We start from the raw sequence: 16,946 nt of genomic DNA, 5'->3' as shown, positions 1-16,946 counted from the left end.
TGGCAAGAGAAAGAAATTCTGTAGTTTCATGAGGAAAGCAATTCCTGCCAGCCCAGATTCTTAGTTCTGGGCTAACATCTCCACTGAGACAAATGTATGACCTTTTATTGAGTGAGATCTGAAAATCTGAGAGTGAGAGTCCTAAATATTTTTTCCTTGAGTCACTCAAAGAAAGCTTCATGTTTTCCTCCATTAACACCATATATAAACTAAAATTTAACTCTGAAACTTTACTTGACCCCTAGGAAATAGAAACAAAATAAAAGTTGTTCATTTGAACATCCCATCTCGGGGTTTTTAAGCCAGTATAGAAGAAGCCCTTTAGTTTATCTGATCTATTCCTAATGCCAAATATTCTGTAACCCTGCTTCCCCATTTTAAGGACTGAATTGAGAAAATGGTCTAGTCTCTCTGAAGTTTGCTAAGAAATCAATTAAGGATATAAATTAATTATCAAAAGTGGAATTGACATTTCAAATAGTCTTGAACCTCTCTGTCCATTTAATGGTTCAATACAGGCAAGTAGCAGTCATTGCGTCCTTTAACCTTCTAGTTTATTAATTAGGAAATAAATGAAATTAAAAAGGGATATTACATCTATATATGAAAGAGAATGCATGTGTAATTATAAATATTAATTTCTGGAAGATAGAATATTATTGATTGAAAATATCATTAACAGATATAATATTGGTAATAAAAATAATCAAGACATATATTTTCTTTTACCCCTGCCCCAAATTTAGGTTCTTTTCAATGTAACAGTTATAATGGAAAGATGTGATGTCACACGAGGAAAAAGCTATGCAATAATCAAACCTATTGGTTTCAATGAAACCACTAAAATTCATATACACAAAAACTGCAGCTGTCAGTGTGAGGACAGCAGCGGACCTAAAAGAAAGTGTGTTGACGAAACTTTTCTGGATTCCAAGTGTTTCCAGTGTGATGAGAATAAATGTCATTTTGATGAAGATCAATTTTCTTCTGAGAGTTGCAAGTCACACGAAGATCAACCTGTTTGCAGTGGTCGAGGAGTTTGTATTTGTGGGAAATGTTTGTGTCACAGAATTAAGCTTGGGAAAGTATATGGAAAATACTGTGAAAAGGATGACTTTTCTTGTCCGTATCACCACGGAAATCTTTGTGCTGGTGAGTATAAATCTATACATGCAATTTTTATTAGTCACTATTAAACTACCATATGTGGTAAAGTATCTTTAAATCACAGCTTTATAATTACTAACCCTGAATCTGAATTTAATATTCAAAGTTTCAAAGTCTGTGAAATTACAGCATGGCAAGAGATTTGTACCACATGATTCTGATACTTATATTTTAAATCATTTTGTAAATACTGAAAAATAATACAAACCAAAAATTAATTCTTATTATCAAGTGTGCCTTGACTTTGTAAAAATATATACCAGAAAAGGAAATTGCTGATGCTGTCTGACAGGTTTTCTATAAATCAGGGTATTCTTCTAGAAGGATCTGATTCATTCTCGTAAGTGGCCACTCGCTCCAATTTACTCAGAAGATAGTGAGCTACAAAAATATACTTTTCATTCACTGGAAAATTCTTAATGCATTATTATAGACAGCATAGCAAGTTTGTAGTAATTTAAACCTCTCCAGTTTATTTTTGGAACAATGCCAGTAACAGAATTGTCAAGAGAGAGCATTCATCAAGAAAATACTGGTTTTATAAGTAATCTAGAAGATTAATCCCAGAGGCCACACACAGACCAAATTTTAAAATAAAATCATTTAAAATGAAAATATCAAAACCACTTTTTGGCTAATTCAGTCTACTGCCACCTAGAGGTTAGATTCCAGGAAAATCTATGCAGCATTTAAAAATTAATACAAATTATTATTTTTAAATGAATTGATTTTTCTGTGACAGTGTGCTAAATCTACTTACTGTTAAAATGTCATTTTAGTGTTGGCCTTTTGGTAAGCAAATATTAATTAAATTATTGATGAACTGAAATTATCCCATTGTCATAAGCAGATGGAAAGTAAAAAAATCTATACAAAATTAATTTTCTGTTCTCATGTAAGCTAAAAATTTGCCCTATATCATAAATACGTGATAGAAGTTGTCTTTTTATTCGATCATATACACGAAATATTTTATATTTCAAATGTTTATTCAGCTCTACCTGATTTCATGGGCAGAATAGATTATAGATGACTTTAGAACAAATCAGTAATTATCAGCTAATGTTTTAGAGCTAACCCTGTTTGGAACAGGGAAGAGAAAGAATTCTGAGATCATTTCCCACAGCTGTCAATCTCTCAAAGAAGCGTGAAATACAGTGAGAATCCCAGTCTCTGTTTATAGTAAAATATCAAAAAGCCATGTACTAGCTCTTCTATATGACTGTGGTACTACTGACACACGGGTAGCTGAGAATCTGCTTTGAATTATTTGTGTATAAATTATAAGCGCAAACTGTAGGCTGACAAGCATTTTCTTCACTAGTCTCCTGTGAGAATAAAAACACATGTTCACAGGTCGGCTGGCTAGGATTCGACGTGCAGCCTGCTTACGGGGAACAGGGTCTGGCAGGCGTCTGTTTGGCCTGGACCTCATTAGTTTTACAGTTAGCAAATTGAGCTGATCCAACAGTAGACTCAATGGAACAGTTACCCTATGAGGTGCTCCGCAATAAAGGGAGGGAGGAGAATAGACAGGGAAGGGAGGGAGGAAGGGAAATGTCTGTGGCTAAATAAGCTGCAGAAACACTATATGACCCTGTAAAATGTACCCCCTGTTGAAGATTTGTAGTTCACATTAGCACGTTAAGTTTTGGATACTTCTGCAGTCTGAAATCCATCTAACTATATATAACCAGTGTTTTTCCTCAACTTATTTGTTCCTGATGCCAACACACACTTATCTACTGCCTCGCTTTCTCTCTGCACTTTCTCATTACCACCTGATAGTGCACAGCACACTTTCGACATGTCCCACAATCTTCAAAATAATGTCCTGAAGATGTGAAAGGATTAGTTCAACTTCCCTGGAGATTTTATCTTTAAACATGGCAGTAGCAGAACTGAAGCTCTAGAAGGGTTTGCCTCATGGACCTTTGAAGTTATCCCAGGCACTTGGCAATCACAAGAGACTAGGAGAATAAATTATAGAAGCTATTAATCCAATACCCATTTTTTTTTCGGATTTCAAGTCAGACAATTGACATTACTTCAGCCTTCGTAGCTTCTTTGTGTTTTTCATTTAAAACCGAATATGCGGTGACCTTCAAGTTGTCGGGCAGCCACTGCAGCAGGCCAGACTTCACGATTGTCCACACCACACAGCAGTCTCAGGAGTGTCTCTACAATAGGACGGCTTCGAAAACAGACACCCCTGCGTCCTGGCATTGTTTCTCTCAGACAAATAGACAATGAGGCTGTCTCCATTCACTTGACTGGCAGTGTGTTTCCATGGAGCTGGGAGCGGAATCCACGTTTGGAAACGCTTACAAAGTCCATGGCCCCGGTAACAGGTTTGGGGGTCTTTGTTGCAGGGCATGGGGAGTGTGAAGCGGGCAGATGCCGGTGCTTCAGTGGCTGGGAAGGGGATCGGTGCCAGTGCCCGTCCACATCGGCCCAGCACTGTGTCAACCCCAAGGGCCAAGTGTGCAGTGGAAGAGGCACGTGTGTCTGCGGCAGGTGTGAGTGCACCGATCCCAGGAGCATTGGCCGCTTCTGTGAACACTGCCCCACGTGTCACACAACCTGCAACGAAAACTGGTATGTGTTCTCTGATCCAAACATACATACGCAGTCTTCCATTGTAGCTTTGCTTATCCTTTTTTATTCTGCTTTCCTTAATCTTAGAAGTTACTGGATCTTCTCATAACAAATTGTTATCATCATGCTACAAACTAACTGAATGGGGGATTTGGGGATTAGAAGGCTTAGATTCCAGTGTCTGGCCACCAGATAGCTGTGGAAGTATCAGAATTTATGTAGGCAGTCTCTGCCTTAGCTTTTTTAAGCTAGTTTTTTTTTTTTTTTATAAAAAGAATAATATTCAGTGTTTGTAAAAGTTCACTGGGGATTTTTTCCCCCAGCTTTATTTGAGATATAATTGACATAAAACCTTATGCAAGTTTAAGGTATACAGTGGGATGATTTGGGGTTGCCTGCTCCTCAGCTTGATATTAATTAGCTGTTAGACTTAGGGCAAGGTGTTGAAAATCTCTGTCTCTCAGTTTCCTGATATTGAAAGTGAGGAAACTAATAATAATGACTTGCCGTAGTTCTGTGAAAGGATTAAATTAGATGATTCATGTAAAAAATAAAAAAATAAATTTAAAAAAAACTTTGTACTTGGTGCATAATCATTGAAAAAATGTTAGCTATTATTATAGTTGTATTTTTATTAAAGATAAAGAATAATGGCGGTTATTAAGCACTGTAGAAATACATGATGGATAAATAAAAGGTGATATGTTAAGTGAAGATAGCATCATTGTTTTGTGCCAAGAATTAATTGTCCAATAACAGTTTGAATCCTGCTCAAAGACCACTCTCTAAACCTCACTGTGCCTTCCAATTTGTTTTATTCAAATTTTTAAGACCTTCACTTTCTTGGATTGATTTTTTTAAATTACGTATAGCAATTTATGCTCTCTTGGAAATGCAGTAAACATAATGATGTAGTTATTTCTAATGAACTCAACATAAATTTGAACTGTTTATTCATTGCAAAACTTTTCTAGTAGTGTCTTAATATCTATCTTCTAAAACATCTATGTAGGCTAGATTTGTGTGTGGTAACAGTATCTTATTCATCTCCTAGAGATTTTCTTAAGATAAAAAAATCATTATTTTGATTATCAAACTATTTTAAATGGTTAGAAAGTAACTTTGCCATGACACTAAATTCAGCCAAGATTACGAATAAGTGTCATAGCTTTCTTTCCCAGTTTTACAAAGCTGCTGTCCCTAAAGCAGTACTCTATTTTATTTCTTGTTGAAAATATGACAGGCTACAACCTTATTAAATACTCTGTATTTTCACTTGTTTCCCCTTACAGGAATTGTGTGCAATGTCTTCACCCTCACAATCTGTCTCAAGTTATACTTGATCGATGTAAAACCTCATGTGCTTTCATGGAACAGCATTATGTGGACCAGGCGTCAGGTGAGCCAAAGCTTAATAATCGAGTCACTGAAAAAGTATCTGTAGTGAATCATGTTCTCCCAAAGGGCCCAGAATCAACTTCCTAAAGAAAGGACCAACTGCTTTGTTTGGACCAATGTTTTCCATCTCCCAGGGGTGGTATCCTACAAAACCAGCCGAGTATGTTTGCCTGGTTTGGCTGAATCATTACACCTCCCATCTGGGCTAAATTTCCATGCTGTGCCTTTCCATGGAAGTACACAAACAGATTTTCTAGACAGACCTCAGTGAGCCAGGAGTAGGAGGTTCCTATGTAAAGTCCGTTTCACCCTGAGACACAAGATCTATGGAGCCATAATTATCCTTCATAACCCAAACTTGCTTCCACCTCTAACCTTCCTCGTATCAAATCAACATTTACTTACAGGTTTCAGGTGAAGCCAAAAAATTAAGTATTTGCTTTTGCGAGATGCATAGCTTCAAAAGGGCTATTCCTTCCTGGTATTTTTCATTCTAATATAAATAAAATATAGGGTGAGTGATTATAAAGGTGGCACAACAAAAAAGGCATGGAACTTAGCTTAAGACAAGTCCCTGACACTAGTACCTAAGAAATATCAGCCCTCTTACACTATTTCCCTCAGCCTCAGTTTGTTCATCTGTAAAATGACGATCATACCAACCTCAGAGTTGTGTAAGATTAAATAAGCCAATGAACAATGGAAGAGGTACGTAAATTTAAAGATGACACATAAACAACAGAAACATGTGAGAGCTATGTCCAAAGACCATTCTAAAACAATAGTTCATTAGAACCCGAAAAGGTAGCACCCTGCTTTGTCAGATGTTAGGTGTTATGCTACTCATGACTTAGAAATAAACTTGAAATTATGCTTTCACCAAAAACATTCATACTGCTACTATTATTTCTAGTGTCTCTTCCAACCTGTAAGAATAATTCCAGCTCTTAGAGAGAGTGCACAGAAAAATAAACTTTCTCCACAGTTTTGTTTCCTTCTTCCTTCACATCTACAGTGATCTTAGCCCATAATGAATTTGGCTCTGAAAACAGCCCATGTGCTGCCAGCTGGGGCTGTAGCAATCACTCCAAAAAGCCAAGTGCCTTTTCTAATAAATAGAGCCCTTACTGTCAACATGTCATTTATTATGTTAAGTAAACAAACCTACTGTGACCTAAGTGTGGTTACAGAAAGTATTCCATTAAAGCTCCTTAGGAAAAGCCCTTGTTTGACCTAAACTATGAAGATAGTTATGGCCAGGGCTCAATGTTTGGCTATCCAAAATGACATTTAAAAATGCACACACCTTTGGGCCCTAAAATTGTCCTCTGTCCTAACACATTAGAAATATTTGTGAAATGCACTGGTAGCTAGGGTACTCCCTTCTCCTTCACAACTATTGTGCAAGGACAGGGAAAGAGCATTTGTTAGCCACCTCTATTATCTATCCACTCAATCACACTTAAAGGGTGTTCTTTGGTATTTCTGGCTAGGCTCCTACTAGGCGAGAAGCCAGTAAGTGGGATCAAGCCACGTGCCCCCTATAAGAATCTGCCTTAGCTGATTGAGTAGTTCTAAGTCAGCCAAGGAAATGACAGTCTGTCAGGATGAAAGGTGTGCATGTCACAACGATAGGGTCTGTGGAAGGCTCCAAGGGCATCCCCTTTGGATAGTGCATCTTGGATTCTCTGTGTGTGTGAGATCTGTGACAAAGGGTAACTTGTATTTGCGTTTGGTGCTTCTGTACCAAACAGTATCTTCCAGCCTCCCTTTAAGCTTTCTTTCAAGGAATCTTACCATTGACCAAAAGAAAACAGGGCTCTAAGTCTTCCCATTTGGAGAGGAGCTCTTGCCTCTGTTACTGAGTTCTCAGCTTATTCAAGAGCATGCTTGGTCATCCCTGCGAGTCAGACACAAATCACCCATGACTGGGTGATTGCTTTTCTCAGCCTTGGCAGGTCCCCTCCTGAAAGGCCCCAGGGAGACCTTCAGACATTTACGTGAAGTCCCCAAAGTTGGGAGAATACACAGAAAACACGTGCCTCTTTAGACCAGGAGGTAATTTTGTGAGTCTGGGGCAGCTGGTGAGTTCTGTGGAATACTTCCGTATTACGCAACCATGATCCTCTTGGATCTGGGTAATACCTCTGGCAGCCACAGAGTCTGTAGATTTTCCAGCTAGAGTTTACCAAAGGCCTAGTGCTAAAACAGAGACCTAGAATGCCCCCCTCTTAAGGCAGCATATCCTTTTCCAGCTAGTAATTATTTATTCCTGAAAAAATACACAGTGGAATTTTTAGAAGCAAAATAGGGTAGGTTGGATTAACAGACAAGCAAAAAATAAATTCATAAAAACTGAAGGAAGAGAATTGCTTATTGTCCTGAATTGGACGCTCCCATTTCCTGGAGAAGCTATGTATAATAATCATGAAAAGTTACACTGAAACTTCAAAGGAAATATTTATTCATCTACTACAGTAGTACTGATTTAGATTCTGCAGATGTTTACTTTATTTCCCATTACTAGTGTGCAACAAATGAAGAGCAAGCATAACAAGAGAAATATAAACTAATGAGTAGAGCTGTTAAATAATTTTTTAAATCCTATTTTCCACTAGTGATCAAGGGTACAAACTACAAAGACTATCTCTCTTCGTCATGGATAAAATTATATTTGGTTAAGGGGTTTGAACATATGCCTGTTAGTACAAAGAAAGAATCACGCTGCAAACAAATGCTCTTATAAAATACCTTAATGTGGCTATTCTCCAAAAGAGTTTTATGTTGAAAATGTTTTAATAATAAATGTTTAATAAAAATTAGAGAGCTCACTCTTTGAATCAACAGCAATGGCAGTCCTCTGTTTTAAAAATGTAGATATGCAAATATCTCTGGTCCTATTAATTGAGATGGTGAACACTGTTTACTTGTTGGAATCCTTTGATTTACTCATCGTAGATTTTAATCCTTTTCTTTTTTTTTTGCTTCATTACAGAATGTTTCTCTAGCCCAAGCTACTTGAGGATATTTTTCATCATTTTCATAGTTACATTCTTGATTGGGTTGCTTAAAGTCCTTATCATTAGACAGGTGATATTACAATGGAATAGTAATAAAATAAAGTCCTCAGCAGATTACAGGGTGTCGGCCTCAAAAAAGGTCAGTGAATTCTAAAAAAGAATTACTATCAGTATGTCATTGTCTACTTCCAATATTTAGGTCTTTAATTAATGATAATATTTCTTCTCCATCAAGGACAAATTGATTCTGCAAAGTGTTTGCACAAGAGCAGTAACCTACCGACGTGAGAAACCTGAAGAAATAAAAATGGATATCAGCAAATTAAATGCTCATGAAACTTTCAGGTGCAACTTCTAAAAAGCTAAAAAGTACTTTATGGGAAACTGGATTTTTAATAATTGCTCCTAAAAATTATAATTTTAGAAGTCACAGGAGGAGACAGATTGTTCCAGATCATGCCAGCTGCTGGTGGTCGACTTGAATGAAGACTGACAAGCATCCTCATCACCATGTGACTCACATCGCTGCTGAATTTTTCAGAGAAAAAAATGTGTCTTACTACTGTTTGAGACTGGTGTCATTGTAGCACTTTACTGTAATATATAACTTATTTAGGTCAGCATAGAATGTAGATCATCTGAAGAGCACTGATTACACTTTACAGGTACCTGCCATTCCAATGCTTCCCAGAGAGACGCAATGCTATGAGACAGTTTGGGCATTGTATCACTACAAGGGTACAGTAATCCCTGCATGGAACATGCAAAGGCAGTTATACTAATGTTGCCAAACACTTCAATAATTGGCAGTGAATAGACAAGAATAGCCAGATAAATAAATGGTTAGTGTTTCACTCATTCAAGAGGTGAAGAGATGAAACCTTAAATCTTGAGGGATATTGCTTTTGAAACTGAGTAGTTTTATGCGTGTGGTTCGTTTTCTTCTTTTGACAAGATGGATACTAAATCCAATATTCTCTCCTCTTTGCTTTTATATTTTGGTTTTCTTTCTTATAGGATAAATTTATGTCACAGATGACTGGATTAAATAAGTGCTAAGTTACTACTGCCGTAAAAACCTAATACAATGTCACTTTATTAGAATACTGGTTTTAAAAGCTGAATGTTTAATAAGGGACACTTTTATTTCACATCAAAATTTGAGCAGTTTCCTTGTTTGCAGATGTGGAGTTTTATATCTTCTTACCTGGTAAACTGGATGGACTGTTTCATCACTTCATTTAGCTAATCATCACGTTAAAATTCACAAGACATTTAGAAACTCTGCCTCAAACAAACTGCCACATTTTTTAATACATTTTCTCAGATATTTACTCCAAGTAACTATTAGCATTTTTTCAAATTAAAAGCTATATTACTTTTGCCCTTCCATGAAGCCTAAGGATATTATTTCCCTGTAAGACTTCAACACCACTTGCCAGAATTCTAAAAGCCTGCAAATGAAGGAGGACAGACAGTATCTGAGAAATAAGCTAATTAATTCACCCTTTTAGTTAGTCAGGGAAACAAGACTCAGCAAGTTTAAATGATTTCTCAAAAATCTTCCCACTGATTAAGTGGCAGCATTCAATGAGAACTCCTATCTTCTTATTGACAGACTAGTGTTCATTGTATAATATCATTCTACCTCTTGAGTCTTTGAAATATCCAATTGGCAAGTATTGTTAAATGGGATTTACTAAAGTCTTAAGTATATGGGCATGAGAAAATTTCAAAGCAAAGCAGAAAAGAGTAATTCAAACTGAATTGGCCATGACTGGCTTCCAATCTTTCCTGCTAATCAACTTCGAGGAGCTAACTACAGGAAAACCCATTCGCACCTTAGCCTGTGTGAACAGCATCCCCTAGAGTTGTGCAGAGCTCAGCCCCAGAGATTGATACAGAGACCTTGAGCTTTTTACCTTCCCCAATGGAAAATTCTTCACAGTTACCATATCCCTACAGACTTAGTCTGGTTTTACTGGCTAGAAGTCCAACAGTTCTGTGTGCAGTACAAAGCTTTGCCTATGACAACAATGTCTTCTTATAATTAACTTCCCAGATTTGCTATCTTCCAGCACTTGAGTTAATCATAGATATTTGCATTTCAATGATGACAAATCCCCACCTCATATTCTACCCTAATGAGCATTTTAAAACAGGTTGTTCTGGAGCCAACAGACAGAACAGCTCCATTAGCCAGCCCCAAAAGCCAAGCAATTAGGACTCTAAGTTGAACTGTATTTCCTTCCCTAGATGAGACTGGGGAAATAGAATTCAGTACTGTGACTCACTTGTGTAAGATGCCCTGGATCACCAAGGATAACGTAAAAATCGTATCGCAGCCTGCCTGTCACACAGAGCATCCTTTTTTAAAAGGAAAATAAGTGGATAATTGACAGACTCCCAATAGGAAAAAGAAGAAATTATCCATTTATTCAAATGCTGACAATTTAAAAAAAGAATTACGTAATTACGATGTACATAAACTAATTTTCATGTGGAATGAATTACCCAAAAAAGCATAATAAAATGAAACCCCTAAAAGTTCAGGGTTTATTACACTCTCATTAGTTTGCACTAATTTATAATGGACCGAGGCTGTTATCACAGGAAGGAACAAACTTCCTGATAGGCAGTTCAATGCTAAATGATGACTGTTATTATGCTTATGATATCTTGTGCTTTCTTTTTTTACTTAAAAATCTAATTCTAAAGGATTTTAGAGCTTATATTTTACTTGAATAATTGATATTTTCTTGTATAATGGCTTGTGAGAAGAGAATTAATATTTGTCAAGTTAGAATTAATTAAAAGGTAAGGGAAAACAGGGTATTCTTAGATTAAATAATATTTGTAAATAGAGCCTATTTTCAACTAATATGACCACAGGAGCCTTTTGAGATTCACTGACGTTAAACACAAATAATGAAATTTTAAATGGTTAACAAAGAACTTGACCACTTTTGGTACGACAGCATTTCTGTGCCCTAAAGTATGTAATGATTTAGAAATGTGCCATACACACACTACAATATAACTGTATGCATGTTATTTCTCTGGGGACATCTTTACACTGCACTGTACATGGATTTATAAGCATGAAATCTTTTTTAAATTTATGAATATTTATAAACTCATAGATATTCTCCATATAAGACTCAAAAGTTCACCAAAAATCTGATTATGTCCTAAATGTTCAATGTAGCTTTGGTTAGTAACGATTAAAGAAATCTAAAGTTAAACAGGATAGATTTCTCTAGAGGCGAATTTTTCAAAACTCACAATTAAAAATAGTGTATGCATCAGATGCAACACTTCACTGAAGAATAAATTCCCAATATTTTAAATATATACTTAATCTTCATTGAAGATATTCTTATGTATGACGACAGGTATCCATGAGACAATGAAATATTTTTATGATGAACTATGAAAATTTTTCTTCATTGAATTATATTCCTCCAGGTACCTAGTATAGCAAATTAGACTTAATGGCTTTTACTTCCTTTCCTTACTTCTTTTTTTTCCGCTCAGTTTTCTTAAGGGACTGCCCTAAAACTTCAAACTCAATAAGCCTAATTGTGAAAAAATAACCAAATGTAATGGTATGATGTTCTTCGTTTCCAAATGTCTCTTAATGATTTTAAAACTCATTTGAATCTATGCACTGAACAAAGACAGACCCTTTAAAAACTAAGAATTTAAAATTTTCACAACTCTTAGAGATTCTTTCAGTTTGAAAGCATTTGAGAGCTATATATCTTAAGAAAAGTTTCAAGTGAAATATAGCTATGTGGGAGTTCAAGCATATGCATATTGTATTCAGTATTATTTAATTTTAACATTTAATTTATGACTATCCTTATCAATATTGACCTTAAGAACTCCATTTCATACAATGCAAACCAAAATGTATTTTCAAAGAAATATAGAACTACTAGCATTCTTTCAGATCACTTCCTTTTTCTACTTTCTTTATGAAAAATACTTTATGGATAACTGATTATACATATTTCTATTTCATTGATTATGAACCATCCACTTTTTCATATGACATCTCTGAAGTTGTGATGTATCTTGAAATCATTGGCATGTTAGATGCAGTGTTGAAAGGTGTGCTTGAATAAATATTACACTAATTCATTTTTAACTAAATGTTCATGGGTATAGGCACATTCCTTTCTTACAAATCTTTGAGAATTCATTTGATAACATATGAGCCAGTTTTCAAGACAACTGAATCACATACAGTTCAACCTGGAACCTGACTCTGATTATGAGCTCAGTTCCTGCACACCTGTACGTTATTAAAGCTCTTTCAGCCTCCTGTTTACACTTTATACTAGTGTCTATGATTTCTGCAAATCCTAACTTAACTGTCAAGAATGATTTGGTTTTTCCAAGTTTTGTTAACAAATTTTTATTCTTTCTATTCCTTTGAAAAGAATACTTTTACAATATCATCTCGCTTTTAAACAAATTAACTGGAAGGATATTACAAGAAACCATTATAATTAGATTTTGCAGAATCTTGTATATTTTATGTCAATGACAGGAGAAATATATAATACAACCAATCAGTGCTGTAGAAAAAAAACCTTTCCCTTTGAGTCCTATTTTTTTATTCTTCTTTAACATTCCTGTTCTTTTTATTGTTTTCTTTGCCTCTGATAAATTTGCCTTCAGGCCCATGTAATGACTGTCATGAAACCATGTATTTAAATTATTAGATTTATATTAAACAATTGTTCAGCTATCTGGGCAGCTGTTAATGAAATACCTGACGGTAACAACACTACTCTTTTATCTACCTGTAATATTTTCCTGCATAAAATTTATCTTTGTAAGCTAACTCTATTAATCAGGTTTCTAACCTCTACAACCTACTTCAGTTAAAATTACTTAAACCAACAATAAAAAAAAAACAACAAAAGAAAAAAAAAAACACTGCATTCACCAAGGATGGAAAATGTGATTTACATCTATAAAGAACTTTTACTAACTTTACACTGTACCACAGATAAATGTGATTTGATATTAATTTCACACAATGACAAGTATGGTACATAAATCTTATTAAGAATATTGAATATAAAATATTTTAATTCTAAATTATAAGAAAATACAAATTTGCACATATTAATATAGAAATTCATTTTGTGTATATTTAACATACCTTAAAAACTATTTTACATTTACCAGCTACTTCATTAAAGTTATTTAAACCTCTGCAAAAAAATTTAGAAATGTTTTTAAATTATCAGTAATATAACCTTATTTGTTTCATTTAACAAGTCTTGCCTTTGTTAAAAAAAATTAAGTAGAGTGTATTTTTAAATTAAAATATTTGATTATAAAATAGCTCTAAGAAACAAATTCTCATTAAACAAGTTTCTTATTATTTCTGGCTTTGAATTATATATAAAATTAAATTGCCTTAACACAGACGATTGGGGTATATGATAATTTCACATAATATACTATGAAGCTGTTTATACAATTCTGACGGACTACTAAGTTGTTTTATGTATTTATTAAAGAGCTGACACTGTAGTTGTGAGATGTCTATTTTTCTGACAGAGCTTATAACAGTTATGACAAGGCATTTAATTAATGCATCATTCTGTTTAAAAGTAGATGTTAATCAATATAAACTTTTGTTTTAAAATAAAAATGTAAAGATTGAAGAATTCTCTTTTATTTAACATTGTGTGCAAGTGACCCTCAGAGCTGCCAGACAACAGCACACTGTCACATGGATAAATGTAGTAACATTGATATATTGTCACTGGTAGAGGTTGTTACATAATCCCAAAAACTACTTTTAGAAAATTGCAGGGCCAATGATAGAGGTGTGGGGCCATCCTAATTGCTCTATTTCCCTTTTGATAGCTGCTCAACAATGGAAGCAAAAGGAATATCCTAATTACAAAGAACTGAAAAATTAGCTAAAAGATAAATCAGGTTTTTTTCTACCAGCCAGAGATTTCTACCATCACCTTGATACAAATATAGTGTGTTCATAAACTCAATAGCACATTCTCCAAAGCCTTATTTAACTAAACTACTGAAATTTATGGAATATCCATGTTGTGATTTTTTTTTTTTAATTTAACCTAAGGGAGAGAGTAAAACAGATGAGGGAACACATTAAAAGTTAAATAAGACATGTAGGACGATTCCCTGTCCTGTACGAGTTTTAAGAGTTTGAAGGAAAAGGTATGTGTAGCAAATCTATAGAAAGAAGGGTGTGCTGGAGAGATCAGAGGAAAGCTATCAGAAGGTCTCACAAGGTCTTTCATGTTGAGAATTTATCCCAGCTGGGAGTGAGCTAGTCTTTGAGACTCAGAATCCTGATTTTGTTGTGACTATTGTTTGGCCCCTTTCTTCCCTTCCCCATTTAGTAATAGGACCCATCTCCTGAGTTTCAGTAGAGCACACAACTGAGACTTAACTACCCGTACTCCTTTGCAACTCAATGTAGTTATAGGACTAATGTTGGTCAGTGCAATGGGAAAAGAAATGATACGTGCAAGCCCAGATCTCATTTTCTTTTTTCCTCTTTTCGTTGTCTGGGACAACTGAAGCAGCTGTCTTAGCAAAGGAATTGTCAGAGCTTCCCTTTCAGCCATCAAATGCTCACCTCAAGACATGCCTGGGAGGGAAACAATCTCTAGCTAAACCACTATATTTGATGTTATATCAGATAATCTGTAATGATGCATTCTTTATATAATTGCCTCACTGAATCCTTAGCAATACTAAATACCATTTCCCTCAAATTTTCAAATAAGGAATACAAGGCACAGAGGTTAAGGACCTTGTATAAATGCAGCTAGTAAGTGGCCACGGCAGGATTCATACCCAGATCTGCTTTTCTCCTCATAAACGACTGATCATATATGAAGATAGATTTTACATAGTTTAACTATGTCCCCATTTCCCACCAAACATATACAATAAATAAAGTTAAGGAGCTAATAATATATGTGTACAAATACTAAACAGGAAGAAGTAAGTAGATCTTGAAAATGAAAAACAAAATGGTAAGTGCACTCAGATGCTAGAGTTAGACTAGATCAGGTCCATGGAGGACAGCATTTGGCCTAAGCCTTGGAGGAAAGGTGAGTGTGAACATGCAGAAATGTGAGGTCAAGGAAAGCTAGGGGAATGGTGAAGCAGAAAAGAATGGGGATTCCATCCAAGAACACTGAAATATTGTTGAGATGCAGCGTTGGATAATGAAAGGAAATAACATACAGGTCCTAGGTTATGGAGAGCTTGATTTCCAGTCTAAGAGATTTGAACTTTGGTTACTAGGAAAAGCAAGCCTTGAAGTTTTTGCACAGAAAAGTGATATTAGAATTATATATGATATGCATATATTTACATAAACTAAATATAATTTTTAATTAAACATTAATTTTATACCCTCTGATACTAAATGTAAATACTATCTAATACTATTAAATATTTAATGCTATTAAATGATACTTAATACTAAATTTAATTACTATTCAGTACTACTGTAAAAAAAAAATGGAAGTACACAAGCAGAAAAAGAAATTCAAAAGCCCACTTCCTACTAGCAATCACTTTCACATGAGGGCATATGTTCATTTTATTTTATTATGCCCTTTACAACTTTTATTGTGCTGATGATGCATATTTATTGTAAAATATCATAAATGCATGTTACTCCAATCCAACCACCCAGAGTTGACCATTGTGACAGATAGATAGACAGACAGACAAACAGACAGATAGACATCTGTAACTAGGAAAGACATGCTATAAATAGTTTGGTATAAAGATTTTTGATTTTCAAAAACATTTTAAACATCGTCCATGTCAAGATTTAAATAACTGTTTTAATAGGTGAATATATCCCATCCATGAATGTGCCATAATCATAGCTCATAAATTCATCGAGAAAAAGAATGCACAGGATATAATTCCAAATAAAAACACTGGTTAACAACTTTTGTATTCAAAAAGAGGAGATTGGTTAAATAAATTTTTTTGAATGGGAGAGAGTTGCATTTTATAATGGCATAGGAAAAGGAGCCAATGTAGAAAGAAACGTTTATGTTGGGAAGGTTTGGATTGGTCTAAGGTACAACAGGGGAACGTTTCAAATTGTGACAAAGAGGAGTCAGTCAAATAAGCCTGGACAATTTTCATGAGGAAGGAAAGGGAGGGAATATGGGCTACTAGTACAAGAAAGATTTGAGAGAACTTGGGGACTGCCTAGATATAGGTGATCAGAAAAAAAGCAGGTCAAAGAAAATTCTGATGCCAACTCCAAAAGACACTACAGACTTCTATCAAAATTGGATAAAACTCCCAATATGGTCTCACACATGTTCTTGCCAATCCGTGACATTTAGACTAAATTCTAACTGCATCAAAAGATTTGGCCAGACAAAACTAAAGCTGTGAATTTTTAAACCATGCCAATGATCATGCTTTCGATATTATCAAAATAAACCTATCTTCAAGACACACAGTATCTAGTTTTATCTCGTTCTTTATATACGAATATTTTGATCCTAATTAGAAGCAGTGGTGGGCTGCAGGCGAAAACCAAATGGCACCTTGGCTTTCAGCTTGGCAATCCTTTAGCATTTATTTGGACTGCTGCATCATTTAGTACTTAGGGTCCAGCACTGTTTAGACTTCTTCCAATGAATTGCTTTAAGGTCTAAAAAATTTCTCAGACTATAGTGATGAGAGGGAAACTTTCTTTATTGGGCTTTG

General features: G+C 35.1%; 1 protein-coding gene across 4 annotated transcripts in view; it reads left to right on the top strand.

Annotated features, from left to right (window-relative positions):
- The window catches only part of ITGB8 (integrin subunit beta 8), a 72,040-nt gene extending 58,945 nt beyond the window's left edge, over window positions 1–13,095 (top strand). For 3 of the 4 annotated variants that reach the window (XM_081079864.1, XM_081079866.1, XM_081079867.1), the window contains 6 exons: window positions 747–1,152; window positions 3,540–3,765; window positions 5,058–5,164; window positions 8,159–8,322; window positions 8,419–8,528; window positions 8,608–13,095. In XM_081079864.1, the coding sequence (XP_080935990.1) occupies window positions 747–1,152; window positions 3,540–3,765; window positions 5,058–5,164; window positions 8,159–8,322; window positions 8,419–8,528; window positions 8,608–8,665 (1,071 nt within the window). In that variant the 3' untranslated portion in view covers window positions 8,666–13,095. Of the gene's footprint in view, window positions 1–746; window positions 1,153–3,539; window positions 3,766–5,057; window positions 5,165–8,158; window positions 8,323–8,418 lie in introns of all 4 variants that reach the window. The other variant, XM_081079865.1, reaches the window with a different exon arrangement.
- Window positions 13,096–16,946: the final 3,851 nt, after the last annotated feature.

Source organism: Rhinolophus hipposideros (assembly GCF_964194185.1).
Source record: "Rhinolophus hipposideros genome assembly, chromosome: 18".
In the NCBI taxonomy this organism is placed as follows: Eukaryota; Metazoa; Chordata; class Mammalia; order Chiroptera; family Rhinolophidae; genus Rhinolophus; species Rhinolophus hipposideros.
The sequence above is the reverse complement of the archived record's forward strand: the minus strand, read 5'-3'. Positions and strand labels throughout refer to the sequence as shown.